Here is a 23993-nt window from a genome sequence, read left to right on the forward strand (position 1 = left end):
TCAGCCTCCCAAGTAGCTGGGAATACAGAGGTGCACCAACAAACCTAGCTAATTTTTGTATTTATAGTAGAGACAGGGTTTCACCATGTTGGTCAGGCTAGTCTCAAACTCCTGACCTGAAGTGATCTGCCCGCCTTGGCCTCCCAAAGTGCTGAGATTACAGATGTGAGCCACCACGCCCAAATTTACTTAATAAATTTGTCTGATTCAGAGTCTTCCTCTTAAAAATACAGAGTCTTCTACTTCTTGCTTTTTAAACCTCAGAACTACCTCTTCAAATGAAAACTGATATAAGAGGAGTCCAAAGTGACTGACAAGTAACCAAAATAGGGTCTCTCCATTTGTAAGGGGTCAATGACCATAAGCTATGCCCAATGCCCTCCCCAACAAAACATCCCCAAAAGGGTTTGAGTACAAGATGAAAAAAATCATTAGTATTATTTATTTTAGATTATAACATATACCTCTCAAAGAACACTATTGATGACTAGTAAATCAGTATGCCCTATATATATTGTATAAGTACTTTATTTTTTCAACTGTGGAAAACATTTTAGGGAAAGTTTAAAAATAAAAAAACATCTCTTCCCATATTTCACAAAACGGAATGCAGAGAGAAAAAGAAATAAGTTTCCAACTTGTCACAGGTAGTATCAAAAGCTGAAACTTTAAATGAGGGCTGTTTTAAAAAGCAACATTTTCAGTTCTCAAATTATCTGTGAAAATGCATCATTTGTTCCTTTGCAACAGATTCACCTAGTTTCCCAAGGGTATAAATAAAATTTATTTATATTACCTAAACTATGCAAGTTAACAAAAAAGAAGAGTGTCTGGTATACTGTTAACAGATAAAATTAGGCTTAGATTGACAATTTCTCATACAATTTGAACCAATCCTTAAAATTAAGATAAATAACAAGAAAAACAACAAATATACAGGTACAGATGAGTGTATATGTGTGTGTGTGTGTGTGTGCGTGCATATACAAATACAGATATATACAGAGGAGTACACAATACACACAGATGTGTAGCTAGTTTGGTGCCTTGTATATAGCAGGCACTCAACAATGACCGATTCCTGAATGCATGAATGAATGAACAGCAATGAGAATGTAGTATTTTATATACAAATACCTGATAGATTCGGTATCTATGTGCACAGGTGCTATCCTCTCCAAGAGAAACTTGATCATTTCCAGGAAAGGATTTGTAGGCTGTTTGGGGTTGCCCAACTTCTTAGTTATTTCACGCTGTAATACAGATTTTTTCAGTATTACAAAAGTACATTTAAACAAATCATTATATTATAATATTAAGAACCAACAATAATTAAAACCATGTAACACTGACGCTGGAATAAACAAATCAATAAGAACTGAACAAGTCCAGAAAAAAAGACTGAATTAAGGATTTAGCATATGAAAAAGGTAATATTTCAAGTAATCAGAGAAAGGTAGACTAGTCAATACACCGTATTGAAATAATTGGATAGACATTTGGAATAAAAACAAAGTAAGGCCCCTGTCTCATATATTACATCAAAAATATTCCAAAAGGATAAAAATACAAATGAATAAAACCAAGAGTCACTGGATGAACAAACTTGAGGAAGTAAAATTATCAGAAGAGCTTGTTAAAACTACAGATTCCTGAATTTAACTCTGAAGATTCTCATTTAGTTGATCTGGAGTGAAGTCAAGAATCATCTTTCTCTAAAAAGCATTTCAGAAGGTACATAGGTAACAGATTAAGAATCACTGACAAGAATAAATATTTTCATTCACTTATAACAGAATAGGATTTCATAAGCAAGATAGCAAAGTCAAACACCATGAGGTAAATACTGACTTACTTAGATAAAGATAGAAACTATGGTATGCAAAGAACATAATAAACAAAAAGGGTAAACTAAAACTGACAGAAAATAATCTGCAACTTAACAAATGCCATTATGACAAACTCACAAATCAATAAGATAAAGACAAATACCATTCTATAAAAATAGCAAATATTATAAACACAACCTACAAAATAAATATGAATGGCCAATAATCCCAAGGAGAAAAAACGGTCAGATGAATAGCGACTAACAAATATAAATACTATCAAAATAATTGTGTTTTTGTTTTCACTTGGGTTTTGTTTCCAGCAATGACACTGACCAATATTGTTATGTGTGAGAAAACGGTCACTGTCATTACTGGTGATTAGCATAAAATTAATTCAGTTCTGGAGAACAATTTGCCAAAGCATATTAAAGGCTTTAAAAATGAGCTGTCAGCCTATGCAATTGTACTTCTTAGAATTTATCCTAAAGAAAGAATCAAGACTGTGTAAAAATATTAATTATATTCTTCTTCATAGTAACCAAAAAGTAGGAAAAAAATGTGAACGTGTAACACAGTGGACTACTCAATAAATTATAGTACATGTATTCAATGGAGCTATTAAATACTAGAAAAGACTAATTAATGAAAAAGTAAAATGTACAAAACTGTATGTATAATATAATCTCACTTTATAGAAGGACATACACCACAATATTAACAGCAATTGTCTCTATAGAGAAATTACAGTTTATCTGCATTGTTATTTATGTGACATTTTTCAAATTATATGATGAATATACATTACTTTTATAAAAGAGAGAGACAATAAAGAAGATTTGGGGGCTTTTTCAAACATTAGCTCTTTACTGTCCTTACCACACAACCTTCAGCCTGCTTGCAGGAGCATGTTGGACTAACAAGTACTTCTAACTGCTTTCTTATTTTCTCATCATCTTCTAACACCTGTGTGAATTTCTTCATGAAATCCTGAGCCTTACCAGGATCAGGTAAATTTCCTTAAAATAAATTAAAGTTCAATTAAAATCAATTTTTTTAATTCTTAAAATAATAATAGGTCAATGTTTTCATTTCTTTTATTGCTTTAAAATCCTTACCTACAAATTCAGATTAGTTTAAGAAATTAAATTGTGAAACACCTTCAATAGTCAATTTTCACAAATAAAAATATATTTTCTAGATATATAAAACAGGATCATTGTGAAGGGACATATACGCAAGGAAAGACTAAAATGGCTACTTCCAAGTAATCCCTTGTAATATTTAAAGGCATCAAATGTCAACCTGAATAATGCCAATTTTATTAATGTCCCCTTGAGCTTGCTGCACACACTGCTCTCTTATAATTTAAGAGATTAATCACTAAGTTTTACCTTTAAGAACTATTTTCCTATTTCCCTGTTTATTGTTAAACCAACCCAGAGAGTTTACATATACATTCTTGCTATCTAGCAGTGACATATACTGAGCAAACTATTCCAGGTGTTACTGCTGGGTAAGTCATTACTGCATGGGAAAGAATGAATCTTTGTAAAATCAAAAATGATTTTTATACTATTCTGCTAATGTGTCTATGTATCAAAATACTTATGAAAGCTAGTAAAATGTTGACTGTGGTATCTTTTTTTCCTGGCTTCTTAACTGTTATAGAGAGCCAGACTAGAATATGGCATCTCCAACAACAGAAATTGTAAAACAGAACTTCGGCACTTTGTGAGGCCGAGGCAGGTGGATCACAAGGTCAGGAGTTCAAGACCAGCCTGGCCAAGATGGTGAAACCCCGTCTCTACTAAAAGAATACAAAAATTAGCCCAGCGTGGTGGCAGGCGATTGTAATCCCAGCTACTTGGGAGGCTGAGGCAGAGAACTGCTTGAACCTGGGAGGTGGGGGTTGCAGTGAGCTGAGATATCGCCACTGCACTCCAGCCTAGGTGACAGAGCAAGACTCCGCCCCCCAAAAAAAACAAAACAAAACAAAAAAAAAACAAAAACCCAACAACAGAACTTTGGACTATCAAAAGAGTAGTAGAAATTCGAAGGAATCCCAAAATATGAATATAGTAAACATAGTCTTCAAGTTCACATACAATTCTGAAATCCCATTTTATGTCTTGGTGAGATATTTAAATGACTTAATGTAGTTAAGAATCTATTAATATATTAATCCTAAATACTTCTGTATGACCTTTTCATGTTTCTATAATAGAAAAAAGTCTGCAAAGAAAGAGAACCACATTCTAGTACAACAGATAAACATGACCACTTATAGAAGATAAATGGAATGTTTTTATAAGTTTACATAATAAGCACCTGAGGGCAAGCTGGAAAACTGCTAGTTCAGCACTTCGCAATCTGTGTTCCAAAGATCACTAGTAGTTCAATGGAGTTTAACAGTGTTCAGGAAAAGGTATTTTTTCAAATAATTTTGGAAAGTGTTATTTTACAGCCCCTTCATAATGGATGGGCATCATAATAAAGGCTACAATAAGGCCTATTATTTCAGGAAAAAAAGGGGGGGAGGGAAAAGAAGGGAGAAAGAAAACTCCTTTAATTTAGCATTCTATAAACACATACGACAATGAAATCCCTTTTTCTCACAATACTAAGTTAACACCTGCAGGATACTAGCATTCCTTGAAACAGAATCTGGGAAATACTGAACTCACTGGAAGAAAACTGACAGGAAAAAAAAAAAAGAACTTAGGGAATGACCTCTTTTAGGGACAGAATCCATAGCCAAACTATAAAGAGGTGATAGGCCAGGCACCGTGGCTCACACCTGTAATCCCAGCACTTCAGGCCAGCAGTTCAGCACTAGCCTGGGCAACATAGGAAGACCTAGTGTCTAAAAATATGTATTTTTTAAATTAGCCGGGTGTGGTAATACATGCACGGGGTCCCAACTACTCAGGAGGCTGAGGCAGGAGGATGGCTTGAGCCTAGAAGGTCAAGATAGCTTTGAGTTATGATTGTGCCACTGCACTTCATCCCTGGGCAAAAGAGCAAGATCTCCTCTTTAAACATCACATTTTTTTTTTTTTAAGGAATAGCACAAAACAACTTGCTTTAGCAAGTTATCCGGGTGACTGGAAAGTAGTTTTCCCAGGACAGAAAGAGATTTTGGTCTTAAAGTTCTACTCATTCTAATACTCCCATTACTTAATCCAAAACCCAGTGAGTTAGGTTTACTATTATCTTCAGTGTCTTAACTTTACTTTCATACACATCTTGGAATATTTGGCATCTCAGATTCATCTTAAGATATCTTCATTATCACCAAGTGGAAGCTCAGTAGAAGCATTCCTCCAGGTGTTTCTGATTATCCCTCTGTCCATCTGCTAAACACAGTGACCTCTGAGGTGGGAGGAAAAGCAAATGACCCACAAAAACAGTGACTTTTCCCTACTTTTACACTGAACAAAGGAGATGTTCCACATAATCCTTTTGTATTTACTGTTAAATGAAATATCATTTTACTTAACATCACCTAAAGCAAAAAAGCAAATTAATATTTTTTCAAATAAGCTGTTATGTATGTAGTTATTAGGTATGTCCTTTATATTTAGGCTTGGAGTGAATTAGCTTCAGTTAGTCACATTAGAACAAGCAATACCAAACAGATTCAGTTTTTATAAGTTTTTACATGATGATTTAAATAAACTCTTAAAAATAAATTTATGTACTCAATTCTTTCTCCAGCTCTAGCTCACATAAGAAACTAAAGAAAATTTAAAATTCCTATATTATCATAGCCTAGAACAAAACTGCATGAAACACTTTAAATTATAAAAATATTTCAATTAAAATTACATTTTATACAGATTTTAAAATAACTTACTTGTAATAACCATCACTTTCGAAAATATGGCCTTGACACTGGCATCTGTCTGTAAATCACACAAAAAAATGCAAAATTAAAATTCCCTGACAAAAAACTTCATCACACTCTGCAAAAAATTAGACAAGCATAACCCACTAAATGCTGCAGACCCGTGCTCTTACCACTACTGTCACCTTCTTTATCATTTTTATTAAACTCTAGATAAACTGGACAGGAGGTAAAAGTAAACTCTTTCTCCACTTTCATTACGTCTTATCTCACCCTGTTGTGTTAGCCTCCAAACAGAAATCAGACAGCTGCACTACATGTTGGAACAGGTAGGTATTTTGGGAGTTTTTGTTGTTGCTGCTGTTGTTTTTAGAGCTGAAAGAACAGGGAAAACTCCTACAATGTTTAGACCTGAGAGCTGTAAGGCATAGTCATGAAGCTTATGGGGAAGACACTAAAGACAATTAAGATGTGACTGACATGTCAAAAAGTTGTTTCTAAGAGTGTTAGTTATGGGTTGCATCAGGGAAGTGTTATTTCAGTGAATTAATTCACTACATTATACTGTATGTAATACATTCATGTACTACGGCATGTAAAGTCACATGTATAAAAGACATCTCTTAGAGTGCTAATTATTCACTGCATCAGAAGAGTGTTATTTTAAAAAACAGAAACAAAAAGTCATTGAGCAAGTTTATTTAAAGTACTGAGCTAAATAAACACTGAACTGAAAGCAATAAAATCAAATATATATACAAACAGACCATACCTATTGAGAATGAGCTTGCTAAGAGCAACTGAGAGTTAAAGCATAATAAAGTTCAAGAAATAATTCCCAAATATTTGGAATTTAAAGCATCAAACAGCTGTCTAGAAACATGTAAGATTTCTGTTGCCACTGTTTTATTTGGGGGGAATGAAGCGGTGGTGGGCTATCCTCCTCCATTCTGTTACTTTTTCAAATCCACCACACATGAATGAGAACTCCATCTTTAATGTGGATAACTGGATAATTATTTTAAAACAAGCAAAAAGAAAATTCCACACTGTAGAAGAGAACTAAACATTCCAGTTGAATTGAGACTGTATTTAGTGATTTCATGTATGACTCAGCAGGAAAGTCTAAGACCCTCCCAATTTTTAACAACAGGCAAAATGAAGACGCTCCATCTAAATACATAAATTTTAGAGGAACAATGATAATCAAAAACAAAGTTATATTTGATTACAATCTCACACATCATGCTGTTCAACATATGATTTATACACCTAATATACTACCTGGATGCTACTACGATTTCAATAATACCCAAACACAAATAATTTTTTATACATGTAAGTAAGAACACCTTATATTTTTAATTAACACTCTTGCATCTTTGGCCATAAAGAGGTAAATACACAGAGCTCCAAGTAGCAGAGAGAGGCACTTTATCCAGAGATTATTAACGAAAACATACTAACTTACCCCATTATGACACTAACTGAAACATGCTTATTGGCTAAAACATACTAATTTAACAGGGTTTAAGAGAAAGGAAACAGCAAAATCACTAAATTAGTTTTAAGTCATTTATTTTAAGGGAAAACATATTTTAACAGGTTCAATATACTCAATAATCACAGAAAAAAGGTTATGTTCAATAAAACACAAAGAGATCACTGTTTGTCTATAACAAAAATATTACTCAAATGTAAGCTTCAATTAGGCAAAAAAGTGGTACAAAATGTCTTATTACTAGTGATCTGAAGGTTTAAAAAAATAGTGAGAGGGTCACTATAAACCACTCAAACAAATGGTGTGAGTTTTTTTTATTTGTAGAGCAACTGGTGAATTTATGCCTAGGGAAAAGGTGAAAATTTTCACCCCTTAGATGAAAACAACACTGCTCCACTGACCTCTATCCTGTGAAGTGTATGTGTGGAAGAGAGACTGAGAAAGAGCACTCTAAACTGAAAAAGAAAAAAAGAATATTCTTGCTTTCTCTGAAGGCAATTTAAAAGGACCAGGCACACTGCTTTTTAGATGAATTATGCCTTTTACATGTCTATATACAGCATTTCAATTAAAAAAAAAACCCTAGAATCATTCTAAATGATTGATAAAAGATAAAATATGATACACCCAATGGATGAATACGACCATTAAATTATAAATACTAGGTAGTACCATTAAAATCTCCATAAATATTAAGTAAAAATATCAAGATACCTAACTATAATTACATAATTATTGAAACTTTCTAAAACCACAAGCGTATACAAAAAAGTAGGGAACATCTTACAGTGGCAACACAAAGTGTAATTTCCTTCTATTTTCTATGCTTTCAATAATGCTGAGTTATTGTTTACATCTTTATTTTAAAGCTACCAAAAAACTTTAATTTTGAGTACAGAGACCCACACTCTGTTTTATGTTGGGTATTACCTTTTGCAGATGTAAACACTTATCACTTTCTATCTAATAAGTTTCTTAAAAATTAAGAGTTTTCTAAGCAAGGAATCCTAACTTCTACAGTCAGAACTTGTGCAAACAGAATTGTAGCAGCAATGGTAAATAGTAATTAAAATACATGTGTTTTAAAAAACACTGAAGAAAAAATTCTTACTTTGGGTTGCTTAATCAAGTCAAGCAAATCCTTTACTTGATGTCGGAGCAGATTTTGACATTTCCACATTTCATTCAATGCTCTGAAAAACACAAACATACACATTTAAATAACAAAACAGAATAAAAATCTTTCTAGAATATTACAACTATATAATTTAAGGTTCAAATTATAAAAGGAGATGACAGAGATGAGATGAAATTCACAGGACTAAGCAACTGATAATGTGTAGAGGGAAATAATGGAATCAAATATAACACAGCAGGATCAAAAGAAATAATCAGTGGTCGAATTAGGGTAGGAATTAAGCAGATAAATTACAAACTTGAGAAATAAAGGAATAACTGACATCATAAGGTGTTGTAGCAGGCAGGATGAAATGGAATCAAAGACATAAAAAGAAGAATTAGTTATAAGAGAATGGGGATACTTTTTCTTAAGACAAATCTTAATTAAATTTTAAACAGTCTGGAATTATTTATAAGTGAATATTCTTTTTATATGTCAAAAACTCTGATGTTCTCTTAATAGTTGTATTGTTCTCAGGCAGAAATTTAAATCTAAAAAAAAATTATACAGGTACAAAAGAAAATATATAAACAACAATATTGTATTAATATAGAGAGAATAATTAATGTTAATGAAATACTTGATTACAGATTAGAAGCACAGAATTAAAAATTTTTAAGGAAATCTCCCAAAACAAGGAATACTTTTCATCAGTTTGTTTTCAATTATTCTACACTTCTATTAACCTCTATTACCATACATATGAAACACTGCCAAAAAGCAGTAACACAGATGCATATAAAAAAACTCTTTTTCTTGTAATAGACAAAGAACACTGTTTCATATTTTAATTCTCCCCTTTAACAATATGTTTGAAAAATGCCTTTTGATTTTTTAAAGGTGATAAACCAGTTCAAATTTGGGACACTTGAATTCCTTTATAGTAGTCACATCAACATGGTACTGGCAAAGCAACATGAGGACATTTTCATCTTAGAAGTTATATTTTAAATAGCTATACTTTACTAATTTCAAGTTACTAAGTTCTATAAATTTTCATAAGCACAGTTTAAGAATATAAACATTGAAAGCAAAATGTTCATACTCCAGAGGACTAAAAATCTAACAAGAGTTATATGCTTAAAATAATTTTCAAAGAAATGTAGTAGTCATTTGTAAAATTACTTCTGAACTCCAAGGTCAATGTATTCTCTCTTTCCTATACACTTAATCATTCTAACTTCTGAAAGGTCTAGATTTTGAAGCTTGCTTTCACTTAAAATAAAAGGGAAATTACCTGTTACAGTTACTCATTAAAGATAAAATGTCAAGCTATTTTAAAGCCCATTATAAACTATTATGGTTATAGCTTAAAACCGAAAGTGACCATCTCTAAGAACTTGTATTATAACATGTTTATAGGAACTGTCATTTCAAGCATTTTAATAAAATTGTATTAATTAGCAAGGCAATCTGTGCCTATTTATTGCCTTTCTAAATAATTGTCTAAAAAAGGGAAAAAAGTTATACTAGGAGAAGCAATATTACAACAGGAAGAAAAATCTCTATTTAATAATAGTCTGAATTGCAGTTCTGTTGCTAAGTAAATGTAAAAACTCCAGTTACAGCCTGGATATTCTTATATTTGTTACCTGACATTTTAAATATACAATTAGTTCCCACAGTTCTCCTTGTTACCAAACCACAAGTTTGCAGCAACTCAAAGATAAAGACAGCTACCATCAGGCTTCAGTCAGTGGCCTGTCCAAATGTTGAAGAGGACCTGTCCTCCAACCTTTACCTCCCAACTGACAAATCACCCATGGAACTTAGAAGTACAAAACTATCTAGACGCAAACTCGTTTAATAAAAGAGAAGATCACAACGAAGACCCCGATACCATCTTCTACTACTGTCGCTAACAGGAGTGCTGGGGAACTTGTGAGAGGTGGAAGTACACACTGTTCTCTTTTTCAATAATCAAGATATTTCATTTACTTAGGAGCTTATTCAAAAACTGATTCACATAAAAAGTCTGAAATCTAAGAAATACTTTGTCTTCCCCAAAGAAAAGTAGTCAGAGAATAAAATATACGGCTCTTTCAACAAATAAGAGGAATCCTAACCAAACAAGTTCTCACTAGGAACATGCCTGACAAGCAGCTATTTTTAAGTCCCTTTCAAACTAAGTTGAAGTCATATATTCAAATGACTTCAGGGCTAGAATGTAATTTAAATGAATAAAGAGGAACAGGTGTTGTAATACAGAGTAGTGAGGTGTGTGGTGAAATCAGAACATTAACGGACCATAAAACTATAAAAGATCAGTATTATCTGTATTCAGGAAAATTAAAGATAAGAAAATTTGATACTCAAAAGATTAGGAAAAATTTAAATGTCTGATAATATACAGGAGGATGCAGAAATCCATAAACCACTGATAGGAGTATAAACTAGTATAATCATGTAGGAAAACAATTTGATACTAGTTTACAATGATGAAAAGGCACATAGTCAGAAACTCCACTCCCAGCTATATACTAGCAATTATGAACCTTGGTGGCCCATTAAAATCTCCTGAAAGGCTTTTCTAAAAATCAAAATGCTCAGATTACACTCCAGACAAATTAAGTAACTATTTATGAAGGAGGGACTTAGTTTTCAATTGTTTAAACCTCCCAGGGTGATTTGAATAAGTAGCTAAATTTGAGAATAACTCATATTCATACCTTACAGAAACTCTTGCATGTGTATATCAAATTGAAAAGTATTTACAGTGGCACTATTTGAAATAGTAAAAATAAATAAATAAATAAAAATGGAATACAGACATCCATTTTCTGCAATGACTCAAATTTCTGATATCAAAATAATGGAATAAAATTATGGATTAATGACAGTGCAATTTTATAGCACAGTGAAATGAATGAGATACAGCTATGTATAATATTATGAATGAATCTTGGAAATAGAATAGAAAAAAGACACAAAACACTATATACACAGTTGTTTCACTTTCATAAAGTTCAAAAACAAGCAAAAATATATTACTGAGCGATACACATATATACACACACATATACATACATGTTAAAAATTTTTTTTAAAGGCAACAAGGGTAGAGGTTACCTCTGGGAGGAAGATGAATGGGAGAAAAGTTTACAAGTTGAGTAATAGATTCATAGGTATTTTTATTTTATTACTATGCTTCATAACATATATATGTGATTTATTATTATTACATAATAAAAAAGGTAATGGATTTTGGAGAAAACAACCACAGATAAAGTACTAAAATACTGGTAAGTATAACAGTTGGTCAACTAATCACAAAAAGTTGGTTAAAGTGAAAATCATCTAAAAAATGATATATATGTACCGTAAATGTTTTATCTTAAAACAGATAAATACCCATTCATTCACCAACCATTTTTGCAGAATCAAAGCCTTTCCTTTTGAGTACTGGTCCAGATTGGAATTTACTTTCAACTTTTCAATGGCATTATTTTTCAAAGTATCGCTTGTGAATAGCACTGTTTCACTTTTGAATTCAATCAAATATACTTATTTAAGTGACGAGTGATATGTGACATGCTTAGTTTTATAACAACTATTTATACTTTGTATATTTACTGTTATTTTTCTTGTTTTCTATCTTGTTTCTGGTATTAAAGTTTTCATTAATTATTTTTTGTTCCTCTGTGTTTGGAAGCTATACATTTTAACTGCTTTCAGAGGCAACTGTTAAATGCCCACTTATGACATACTTAGTCAACATGTCTGCCCTCACTAATATGATAAAAGAACCTTGGAACACCTTCATACTCATTACTTACCTATCACCTTACATGCTGTTATCTGACAGGACCCACCTGCAGTCAAAATTTTTCACAAAGGCATCAGGCATCAACCAGTCAGAACCATGGGCAGTGGAAGAAGGTCCTGGAGACATTCCAGCCTTGCCCAGGCATGGTAGGGCCATAGGACGGAGGATTGCAGGGACACTCAGGAAATCTCACATAGTACTGCAGTGGTGTATGGTACAGGCTAAATACTGGCCTACATGCTACCTACTTTTTAATCCACACTCCCACCCCTTGCAAATAAAACTGTATTATTACTGTTTTTACAGTCCTTTATTATTTATACCTATAGAAATGTTTCAAATTCTTGAATCTTATTACTTCTTTATAGATTTAATTTCCTTTCTTACCAAAACAAGGCTATTCTTTAATAATTTTTTTCAAGTAGGACTGGCAAATTCTTCATTTTTGCTTAAAAGTGACATTTCATTTTTAGTCTTGAATGATAGTTGGGGGTTGAGTAGAGAAGTCTATATTTAGTATGATTTCCAATAGGTTGTTTTGAATATGATATAAATACCATATTTCATCCAATTTAAGAGGCCATCAATTGATTTTGCCATGAGAAAAAGAGCCACCAATTAGGCTATGACAAACCAACAATTTTAGGATATATTCCAATTCCACAGAAAAGTTTACAAGAAATAAAATTAAATATGAGAATAATGTATCTTAGTATGTGTAGTGGAAAAATAAGCTTTGGAACTAAGTAGGATTGAGTGCAAATTCTGACTCCCTCTTACTCTTCGTGTGATTGTGTGGAATGCAACATCTGTGTGATTCATTTCATCATATGTAAAACAGGAAAAATATCCCTTAAGCCAGGGTTGCCAAGCTTTTTCTGTAAAAGGCTGGACAGTAAATATTTTAAGCTTTGTGGGCAATCAGATCTCTTTGCAACCTACTTTTCCACAGTAGCACAAAAGCAGTAATACATAATACAAATTCCAGTGCCTGAAATACAGCAGGTAGGGGGAAAAAAAAGGTGTATTTCTCCCCTCTACAACCTTTTCCTCAGTATTTCTGTATAAAACATAAACAGAAAATAAAATTATTTCCATGGAAAAAATGAAGTCAAAGTCTCATTAAACCGTGGTATAAACGAAAATTACATACAGTCCCTTAGATCTCTCCAATTTCTCAACATTTAATCCCCAATACTTGTAAACCACATTTGCTGGAATACTAAGGATCTACATTTCCTAAAACCTGAAGCAAATCTCTAAGACCTCAATTTCCTAACCCTTAGTATGATTCGATTAGACTAACAATGCCTTTTCCATGTCTAACATCCCAATGCCATCTTACCTAAACACCCAAAAGTATTTTCTTAACTACAAAAAATATATATATTTGTGCTTACTCTTATGTCAAACTATAACATGGTGCTGCTCAGGCTATGCAGCACAAAATTTGCAGCCTACTGCTCTACACCGTAACGCAAATCAGTACACCAAGTGAGAATAAAAAGGTAGTATCTTCATAACATGAATGTTTCTTAATGTCTTAAGGAAAACAAACAAAAAAGAATAGGTACATCAACATTTCTTGAGACACCAACAATATGAATAGAAAACTCATCCTAAAAGATTTCATGTCAATCAGCTCTATCTTTCAATTGCTTATGGCTTAATCTCATGTTTAAAGTGGTACTTTCTGAAAAAATAGCGAAGTATTATATTATGACATAACCCTTTAAATAATGTTTACACTACATAGATTACAATTTAAAATACAGGTGTTTGTAGTTTCTTTTTGATAAAATCCAATATATTGCAAAAGATGAAAAGAACAGAGTTTGATATATGAAACATACTTCACAGCATTTAAATCCAGTGTGGCATACAAGTAATATAAGCATTTCATCCGTTCTGTAGTTTCTAAATTGTGAGGAACCATGTATTGAGCAAAGATCCGTTCAACAAGTAACCTACAAAAAAGCAGAGAAGGCATTGCAATGATTTTTTTGTAATGTTCTAAAGTTATATATAAAATTCCAAAACTATGTAAAGAACATATATTAAAGAAGTTCCTGCTGCTCTGAGTGGAAATGAGATTTCCAAATCAAAACCTTCTAACTGTAGACAGAAGGGGACCAAAACAGGATTTAGCTGTATGTGCTGAAAACAGCCCTACACCCAGCTAAGACAACTACCAGCTCCAGGATGTTGGGCACATTATATATCAGGGATTTTTTCTTTATCTGTATAATGCAGAGTTTTAAAATATGACAGGTCCTTTCAAATTTCCAAGTTCTAAATTTCTAAGTCAAAACTAAAGAAACTCTTAAGATTCTTTTGCATTTTCATAGGCATCATCATGAAAACAGACCTGGCTAAAAGTACTAAAAAAAAGTCCTACAAAATCATAATGTAATTCTTTGTGCACTGATGCCATACCCTCAAAAAGTACAAAAACTTCAATTTTATAAAAACAACTATAAAGTTTCATAGATAATCCAGTTTTTAGTATCTACGCCTCTTAAAATTTTACTATGACCTGCTTCTTAATTTTCTCATTCTGATCTGCTACAGGCAAAATCATTTGGTTTCCACTAATCTATCAAATCATTTCAGACTATAAGTAGGATTTAGAGCTCTATTAACTAATAAATGACTGCAGTCCATACAAGATCTAATCTGAGCCTGGAATGGAAAAAATATTAAGATTATATTCAGATAACATGTTTTTTATATAAATTTATAAACTATTTTTTAGTCTTCAGTAGAAATTGTTTTTAAATGTGCAAAATCCAACAGGTTTTTAAAGTTTTATTTGAAAAAAATTAATGAAGATCCTTGTAACACAATTACCTATGAACTAAAATTATAACTATACACAAACCTATTTTTAGATATTACTGTTCAAATATAGTAATATCTGTATTTGAATATGGTATTCAAATATGATATGTATTTGTATCAGAATATGGAACATAAAACCTGTACCCATCCCTAAAGTTATATGTACATTACTGCTTCATTTATGGCTTGGGTGGGAATGAGCCCAGTCACTCACTACCATTACCTTATACTAAAAACTGAGGGAAAAGTGTAAGGTCATATAGAAAATACTTTGCATAAACCAATAAATCAAGTTATATAACATTCAAAGTCACCAAATATTTATAGTGTCCTTAACTTACCGATCATCAATACTATTTTGATAATATATATGTAGCAATTTGTCTTTGATCCATGCTATCTGTTTTGCGGCATCTTTTCCAGCTGCTGATTGTAAAGCATATTTCTTATAAATCTGGGCAAGTCCCATCATGGCTTCTTTGCGTACTCTCCACTTAAAAAAAAAAAGTTTTATTTATAATGTAAAAAGTCTTCCATTATATAAACTAAGGAAAGTCTAGTTGCCTAGTTTTGTGTTTTCCTTCCCTTTACAGATTTTTTTCAAGTCTCAGATACTAAATATCAATTTATAATTACTATATTTATAAAAAAAAAAAGCACACAACTATCACATAAATATTTCTACTATGTAAAGTATGGGAGAAAAATCAACATGTGTAAAGAACTTTAACGCTTTAATGTCTTAAACCTATCATCTATGCCGCAAAACAAAAGCTAATCACACTCTACATATTGTGACTTAAAATTGGTGAGGAAAAACAAGCTACCAAAATTTTTGTTCATGCATTTTTAGAGACAGGGTCTCTGTTGCCCAGGTTGGAGAGAAGTGGTGCAATCACAGCTCACCAAAGCCTCGAACAACTGGGCTCAAGCAATCCTCCCACCTAAGCCTCCCAAGTAGCTGGGACTACAGGCATACAATGCCGCACCTAGCTAATTTTTTATTTTTGTTTTTTGTAGAAACAGGGTCTCACTATGTTGCCCAGGCTAGTCTCGAAATCCTGGCCTCAAGCAAACTTCCCACCTCAGCTTCCTAAAATGCTGGGATTACAGGAATGAGCCACTGCAGCCAGCTCAAGAAAGTAAACATTAAAACACAAAGACAGAATTAAATAGATAAACTGTGACCCATCCCTCACAATTTTTTTCTTAATTAGGGTCTATATTGAGCATACTTACACTATTACAAATAATAGTAATTAAGATGTATTAAAGGCATATGATATTGGCTTTATCAAATGCTGAATGTAAAAATACTTATCAGTAGTCCATTCTGTATATCTGGGACTGAGTTGAAGTATAAGGGAAATGTATTCAACTTTTTCTTAAACAAGTGTGTATTTGTTACAGTGCATCTGACATTCATTATCTTAGAATAAGTTCATTCTTTAATTTTACATAAACACAGCACTGTAATCAAAAGGAAGCTGGTAATGTTGAAAACATCATGAATCTGCAGAGATTATTAATTTTTTCCTTTATGGTCCTTTTTCCTTCACTATAGTCTGTCGTTCATAGCAACAAATTATTCCCTTGGTTTTTCTTTCACTTAATTACAGTATATTAAGAATATTTATTGTCTCATTCATCCACCAACTACATACTGAAATAAAAAACTTCTACAAATCTTAAAAAGATTTCAGGCCAGTCATGGTGGCTCATGCCTGTAATCCTAACACTTTGGGAGGCCAAGGTGGGAGGATGGCCTGAGACCAGGAATTCGAGACCAGCCTAGGCAACATAATGAGACCCTGTCTTTAAGTCAAAAAAAAAAAAAAAAAATTGGCCAGGCATTGTGGCACACGCCTGTAGTCCCACCTACTCAGGAGGCTGAGGTGGGAGGACTGTTGGAGCCCAGATCAAGGCTACAATGAGCTGTGATGGTACCACTGCACTCCAGCCTGGGTGACAAAAGGAGACTCTGTCTCAAAAAAATAAATACGATTTCAATTTGTTTATAAAAACTTTGTATCTCTAACTCCCTATGTTATCTCTAACTCTTAATTCCCTCTTCTTTGAAGAGAATTTAAAGATACATCATATTCTAATATTACCAAGAACATATATATAGTCAATTATTTTTCAGTGCTCAATTTTTATATGAATGAATCAAGCAACCATACAATGAACATAACATGATGATCAAAAATATACATTATGATTCCAACAATACACAAAAACAGCTCAAATTCTAAGTCTAGCTGGAAAAAAAGTCATTTAGAAGGCTATGAACAATGCAAATATCCCTTCCCTCCATGTCTTTTGGCCCTTTTCACTAATTAATACCACAATGAAATATTCAATAAAGTCTAAATTTATCAGTTAAAATAAATTGTTCTGGATACCTATAGATTTGAAAGGAAAACCATGTGCTTCTTGCCCATTTATCCTCCACGCACAACCAGCATTATCAAGGACAGTATTAAACAAGGGAGATGGCACGATCAACCTGTTACAATTTTTTTTTTTTTTTTTTTTTTTTGAGAAAGAGTCTCGTTTTGCTGTCGCCCAGACTGGAGTGACACAATCTCAGCTCACTGGAAGCTCCGCCTCCCAGATTCATGCCATTCTGCCTCAGCCTCCCAAGTAGCTGGGACTACAGGCGCCCGCCACCACACCTGGCAAATTTTTTGTATTTTTAGTAGAGACGGGATTTCACCTAGTTAGCCAGGATGGTCTCAATCTCCTGACCTCATGATCCGCCCGCCTCAGCCTCCCAAAGTGCTAAGGTTACAGACGTGAGCCACCGCGCCCGGCCTACAATGTTTTAAAGAATTTACCTAGTCAAAGCTATTCCAACAACCAATAGGCAGGCCTCCCACTTTGTCTGCTAATTAGTACTTAAGTCAAAAAGTCTCATCCTTCACCAAAATTACTCTTATGCCTAAATGAGGCTTAGATACTATTATGGCCAATCAGGAGGGAACGAACATCCATTAAAGTATTTCCTGAGTGCCTAATATATTCCATGCAATATGAAACACAAACATAACAAGATACAGTCCTCTCAAGTTCACTGATTAATGAGTGGAGCTAGTGGGTACTCATTCAAAAAAGTTGGCTTGAGGTCACAGAAAATAGGCTAGAAGCATGGCACTCTAGCGGGTTTAGCTTTTGTAAGTTGAAAACATCTTTCATTCTCTATTCCATGTTAATTATAATGCAACCAGCTAGACAACTACCAATTCATACCCATATAACAACAATAGCCCTGAAAGAAGAAAGAAAAAGAAGAGTCAACAACATAAAAGAAGTTGTATCTCAGGCCTTTACAAAAGTCCCTTATCATTAACACTGGTATACAGGCTAAACATCTGACTACCATTAAGAGCTGTCTTATTTTTAGGATTAGAATAAATATCTTTGATGAAGAAAAACTGATACATTTTAATATAACAAAAAGTAAAACTACATTCAGATAATTTTAAATATTAAAATGCCTCCACTCCCTAAAAAAGGCTAATTATATTGAAATATATATTTAAATATATTTTCAAATACTGTTAAACTTCAAGTATTAAAAATGAAAACTTAGTAATTATTTATTTGTACTTACTCGTTTGTCTAATGTTCTCTCTCTCACAAAATTAAGTAAGTGATCATTGACCAGAAGAATATCCTTTTTAGCAGCTGTAACTATTGACACAATAACATCATGTCTAATAGCTTCCTCAGGGTCATGTGACCTCACTTTAAGATACTCTGAAAGATAACATTTTATTACAATGGAAACTTTAATAACTCAAATGTTTTTAAAACACTGCATGATACCCTTGAAAATAAGCCTTAGCAAAACAATACCTAAGTAGAAGTTTCAAGAAAATTAAGAGCCCAGAAAGGAAGGGAAGGAATAAAGAAGGAAAATTAGTTCTTCAGTCAAAAAACAGTAGTGACATCCAATTGAGTAGTAAGAGCCTCCTCTCCATTTGGTAGATTGGGTACTTAAGAATTCACTAACCTGACTGGGCGCAGTGGCTCACGCCTGTAATCCCAGCACTTTGGGAGGCTGAGGCAGGCAGATCACTTGAGGTCAGGAGTTCGAGACCAGCCTGACCAACATGGAGAAACCCCATCTCTACTAAAAATACAAAATTATCTGGGCATGGTGGCGTATGCCTGTGATCCCAGCTACTTGGGAGGGTGAGGCAGGAGAATCACTTGAACCTGGAAGGGAGAGGCTGCGGTGAGTTGAGATCGCACCATTGCACGCCAGCCTGGGCAACAAGAGCGAAGCTCTGTCTCAAAAAAAACAAACCAAAAAAAAAAAAATTAAAAGGTAGGGCGTGGTAGCTCACGCCTGTAATCCCAGCACTTTGGGAGGATGAGGTGGGTGGATCACCTGACGCCAGGAGACCAGTCTGGTCAACATGGTGAAACACCATCTCTACTAAAAATACAAAAAATTAGCCAGGCGTGGTGGCACACAGCTGTAGTCCCAGCTACTCGGGAGGCTGAGGCAGGAGAATCACCTGAATCCAGGAGATGGAGGTTGCTGTGAGCTGAGATTGTGCCACTGTACTCCAGGCCTGGGTGACAGGGCGAGACTCTGTCTCAAAAAACAAAAAAACAAAAAAAACAAAAGTTTTTTAAAGGGGACAAATAACAAGAGAAGAGATCACAACAAGAGATCACAGCAAGAGATGTGTCAACAAAATTTTGGCAGATGGACAACAAGTAAATGTCACAGGACAAAGGAAAAGGACGAAACCCAAACGGGAAAGAAAACAATAAATAAGCTTATTTACAGAAAGAACACTGAAAACATTTAAAATAGTTTAAGAACCTATAAGAATGGCTAAAAACAAAAAGACTGAAAACATAAAATGTTGTCAAGGATGCTAAATGACTGGAACTCTCATTCATTGCTGGGACAAATGTAAAACAGCATAACTAATACGGAGAACTGTTTTCACTGTCTCTTATAAAGTTAAACATGTATCTACACTATGACCAGCAATTTCATTACTGTTTGCAAAAAGAAATAAACACATAAGCCCACAGAAATCCTTGTATAACGCTATTCACAGTAATCACTATTAACAGCCCCAAATCAGAAACAACCCAGATAACCATCAAAAGAAGGAGGAAACAAATTATGGTATATTCATACAACAGAATAATAACAATAAGGAATAAACGATACAGGATAAATTTCAAAAACATGTTATATGAAAGCAGACAGATCTCTCTCTCCATTCCCCACCCTCAAAAAGAATAGTACACACTGTATGATTCAACATATATGAAACTCAAAAACAGGCAAAACTAACCTACAGAAAAAGAAATCAGAAAATGATGACAGAACTAACCAGAAGGGGATATAGGGGGACTTTTTGGCATCATGGAAATTCACTGTCTCTTCAAACATCAAACTGAACACTTAGGATCTGTACATTTTAAGTTAATTACACTTCTTTTTTAAGTTAAAAAAAAAAGAAACTGTAGAACAGACTCTGATATTTTCTCTAAAATACAGATAAATGTGAGTTAGGTGTTCAGGTAGTCATCCAAATACTTTACCAATTAGGATTCACAGAGCTTTCCATATCCCCTTGTGGCAGAGAATAATTTGAGAAACTTGTGGAGGCATCTGTTATCTCTATGTCATATCCAAACATTTAAATATTAAAATATATACTACTTTATTATAAACTACTTCCCTTTGGTTTCTCCTGTATATTACAAATAGGGCAATTAATTTTTTAACTTTTTTAAGTGGATTGTTTTATCTATTCATTTTATTTAAGGGAGAATTACAAATTATTTGCTTAAAAAGGGAGGACTGGGTCTGATGAGGTTGAGAAGCACTATAGTATAAGGTTCACATGTAGAAAGTGAAATGATCCTGCTAGTCAGGAATGAAGCTGGAGAAATTTAAAATGAAACAGGGTATATGGGGTTTAAAAGAAAATAACTGAAGATGTGACTGAAACTAATAAAAAAAAAAAAATCAAAACCTCACTTTTTTTTTTTTTTTGAGACTGAGTCTTGCTCTGTCGCCCAGGCTGGAGTGCAATGGCATCATCTCTCAGCTTACTGCAACCTCTGCCTCCCAGGTTCAAGCAATTCTCCTGCCTCAGCCTCCCGAGTAGCTGGGATTACAGGTGTGCACCACCACACCCGGCTAATTTTTGTATTTTTTAGTAGAAACGGGGTTTCACCATGTTGGCTGGGCTGGTCTCAAACTCCTGACCTCAAGTGATCCACCTGCCTTGGCCTCCCAAAGTGCTGGGATTACAGGCTTGAGCCTCCGCGCCCAGTCTCAAGCCTCACTCTTTCAAACAAAAGCAAGGATTGCTTTACTACTCTTACACTTTTATCACTTTCTCTAGCAGTAAAAACCTCTGAAACCTGCCATCATATTTCAGGTAGGGGAGAAAGAAAGAATCTTCTACAGAATGAGTTAAGAGAAGGATAAAGCAAGCCCTCATCTGTAGCAACAGCGAGTAGAAGTTAAAAAGCAAGAAACGACTGACTCTCTAAGGCTACTAGGAAAGAGGAGATGGGAAGCCAATATGAGCCTAAGAAGGAAAGGCATACATTGGCAGGATATTTCCAGCACTGCCTCTCTCCTGCTCAGTCAGTATAAATCCTCTGTGACCTATGTAACCTAACATGACAGCAAGTTCAATGAAAGAAAAATTCTATCTAGCCATGTACAAATCAATGGTGCACACTGTTACACGTTATCAATGGCAAAAAAGCAGGGGTCTGGTTTTAATAACTGAAAAACATGATTCAAATATTTCAATTAAAAAAATTCAAAATCAGCCTGGGCAACAGAGTAAGACCCTGTCTCTTAAAAAACAATTTAAAAATCACAACTAAGCAATAAAACTTACTTTTTAAAAATTCAAAATCTAAAATGAAGGCATGAAAATAATAATGTAGTATAAATAAGTATTAAAATTATCATTTTGATTATATATCACTAAAATTTTCGAGAAAAAAGATAAATTTTAAGAGAAATGTGAACAATTATTGCATACTGAATTATTTAAAATTATTTAAGCTCCTTAAAGATGAGTGATACAATTAAAAATATTTTGGAGATACAACACACCTAAATACTTCGGAGAACAAACCCAATGGAATGGCACGAACAAGTAAGAGACAACGGGAAAAAAAAAATAGGCTCTGAAAAACCAGATGAACAAATATAACCAACCTTGGATTCCCAAGAAAACAAAATCCTAAGCCACTAGAAGAAAAACATGTCAACCAACTCAATATATACTACACTCTTCAAAAGGCATAGGAACTAGCAACAAGTACTTCCGTATCTTAAAACAAGGAAGAGAAGGAAGGACTGGGTGAAGGCTGTTTGAGAAATCCATTTAGGATACTGACCCTATTCCACAACAAAAGAAGTCTGGAGATAAATTCTATAATAAAAATATAAAACAGTAGCGCTAAACTGGGGGACACCAAACAGTTGAGGGCATGGATACTATACCCCAAAAGAGGATTATGTGACAACTAATCTGAAATGTGAATGCAGAAACCCATCATTCTTTTCCCAAACACAATAGTAACTCACCTTTAACTTCTAGATAAGATACTCTTCTATTGGAAATTTGACAGGATGAAGAGGAAGTATCTAAACTAAGGGCTCCCCAACAACTTACTCTGATCACTCAAAAGTGAAGTTCAGAGTTGACAGACCCAACCATGTACTCAGAGTGTTCCAAATATTACAGCTTTTTATTCAGCCCCCAACTCTCACTCATGAGCAGATAGCCACAGATTGCCAATCATTTGAGGAAAGCATATACTCAGGGCTTTCCAAACAGCTTTTGATTTAGCGCCCCCACTCTTAATCATGAGCAGATGGCCTTGGATTGCCAATCATTTGAGCAAAGCCTTTAACATGGAAAACAAAGACAAAAGCAAATATAAGGTGAAAAAAACAAATTAGCAGAAACAGACATTTTGGAAGAAAAAGATAAATTCCTCAAAAAACTACTATTGACACTCTCAGTGAAAATACTGTATTAGCAACACAAGAAAAGGATGCTTAAAAAAAAGGAACATCCAGAGAAAAAGGGAAGGAGAAAGGGGAGGTGGAGAAACACACACACACACAAACGAAGAGGAAAGGAGGGGAAAAAGAAGGGAGGAGGACGGAAGGGGAGAGCAAAGATTGGAGGAAGAATGGATGACACTAAAGTCAATGCTATATAGCAGAAGCTCAGAGCAAGCAGTCTAAGGAGTACAGATGTGAGTAGGAAACCAGAAAGCTCCAAGTGGGATTTCTCCCAAAAAGGATGAAACTGGTAAAATATCTGCTTTTTTAAAATTATTATTATTATTATTGAGACAGAGATTCGCACTTGTTGCCCATGGCACAATCTTGGCTCACTGCAACCTCTGCCTCCCAGGTTCAAGCGATTCTCCCGCCTCAGCCTCCCAAATAGCTGGAATTATAGGTGCACGCCACCACGCCCAGCTAATTTTTGTATTTTTAGTAGAGACAGGGTTTCATCATATTGGTGGGGCTGGTCTCGAACTCCTGACCTCACGTGATCCACCCGCCTTGGCCTGTGCTCAGCCTGAAGCTAGAATTTCTACTGCATAGTTCTCACGTAGGCTGGAAGCATCTACGAAAATGTCTATCTCCAGGAACAATTATTAGTTTCTTAGTTTAAAGACAATTCTAAACTTATTTTAGACATTTGGATTTAAACAGGTCTTGACTTCTGACTAGATTGTAAGACTAATGTTCTTTAATATTTTAAGAACTTAGGTGAGTCATGGTAAAGTAATTTAACCAAGGCAGAAGGAAAGCTTGAGTTCAGGAGTTCTAGGCAAGCTTGGGCAACATAGCAAGACCTTGTCTCTATTTAAAAAAAAAAAAAAAAAAAAAAAATCTAGCTTCAGAGAACAACTTCCATGACCTTAAACTAAAACAAAACTTTACCTACTGCCCCCCAAAAAAGGGATTTTTTTTCCCCTATGACACTTTT

The 23993-nt window shown here is 34.0% G+C and overlaps 1 protein-coding gene across 5 annotated transcripts in view; it reads right to left on the reverse strand.

Moving 5' to 3' along the window:
- Positions 1–23993, reverse strand: part of LOC139359138 (PDS5 cohesin associated factor B) — a 189756-nt gene that overhangs the window by 74811 nt on the left and 90952 nt on the right. For all 5 annotated transcript variants that reach the window (XM_071081479.1, XM_071081480.1, XM_071081481.1 and 2 more), the window contains exons 11-17: positions 18584–18729; positions 15309–15460; positions 13980–14093; positions 8292–8373; positions 5689–5737; positions 2709–2848; positions 1138–1253 (exon numbers count right to left, since the gene is read on the reverse strand). In XM_071081479.1, coding sequence (XP_070937580.1) covers positions 1138–1253; positions 2709–2848; positions 5689–5737; positions 8292–8373; positions 13980–14093; positions 15309–15460; positions 18584–18729 — 799 coding nt within the window. The remainder of the gene's footprint in view (positions 1–1137; positions 1254–2708; positions 2849–5688; positions 5738–8291; positions 8374–13979; positions 14094–15308; positions 15461–18583; positions 18730–23993) is intronic.

This window comes from Macaca nemestrina, chromosome 16 (assembly GCF_043159975.1).
Source record: "Macaca nemestrina isolate mMacNem1 chromosome 16, mMacNem.hap1, whole genome shotgun sequence".
NCBI classification, from domain to species: domain Eukaryota; kingdom Metazoa; phylum Chordata; class Mammalia; order Primates; family Cercopithecidae; genus Macaca; species Macaca nemestrina.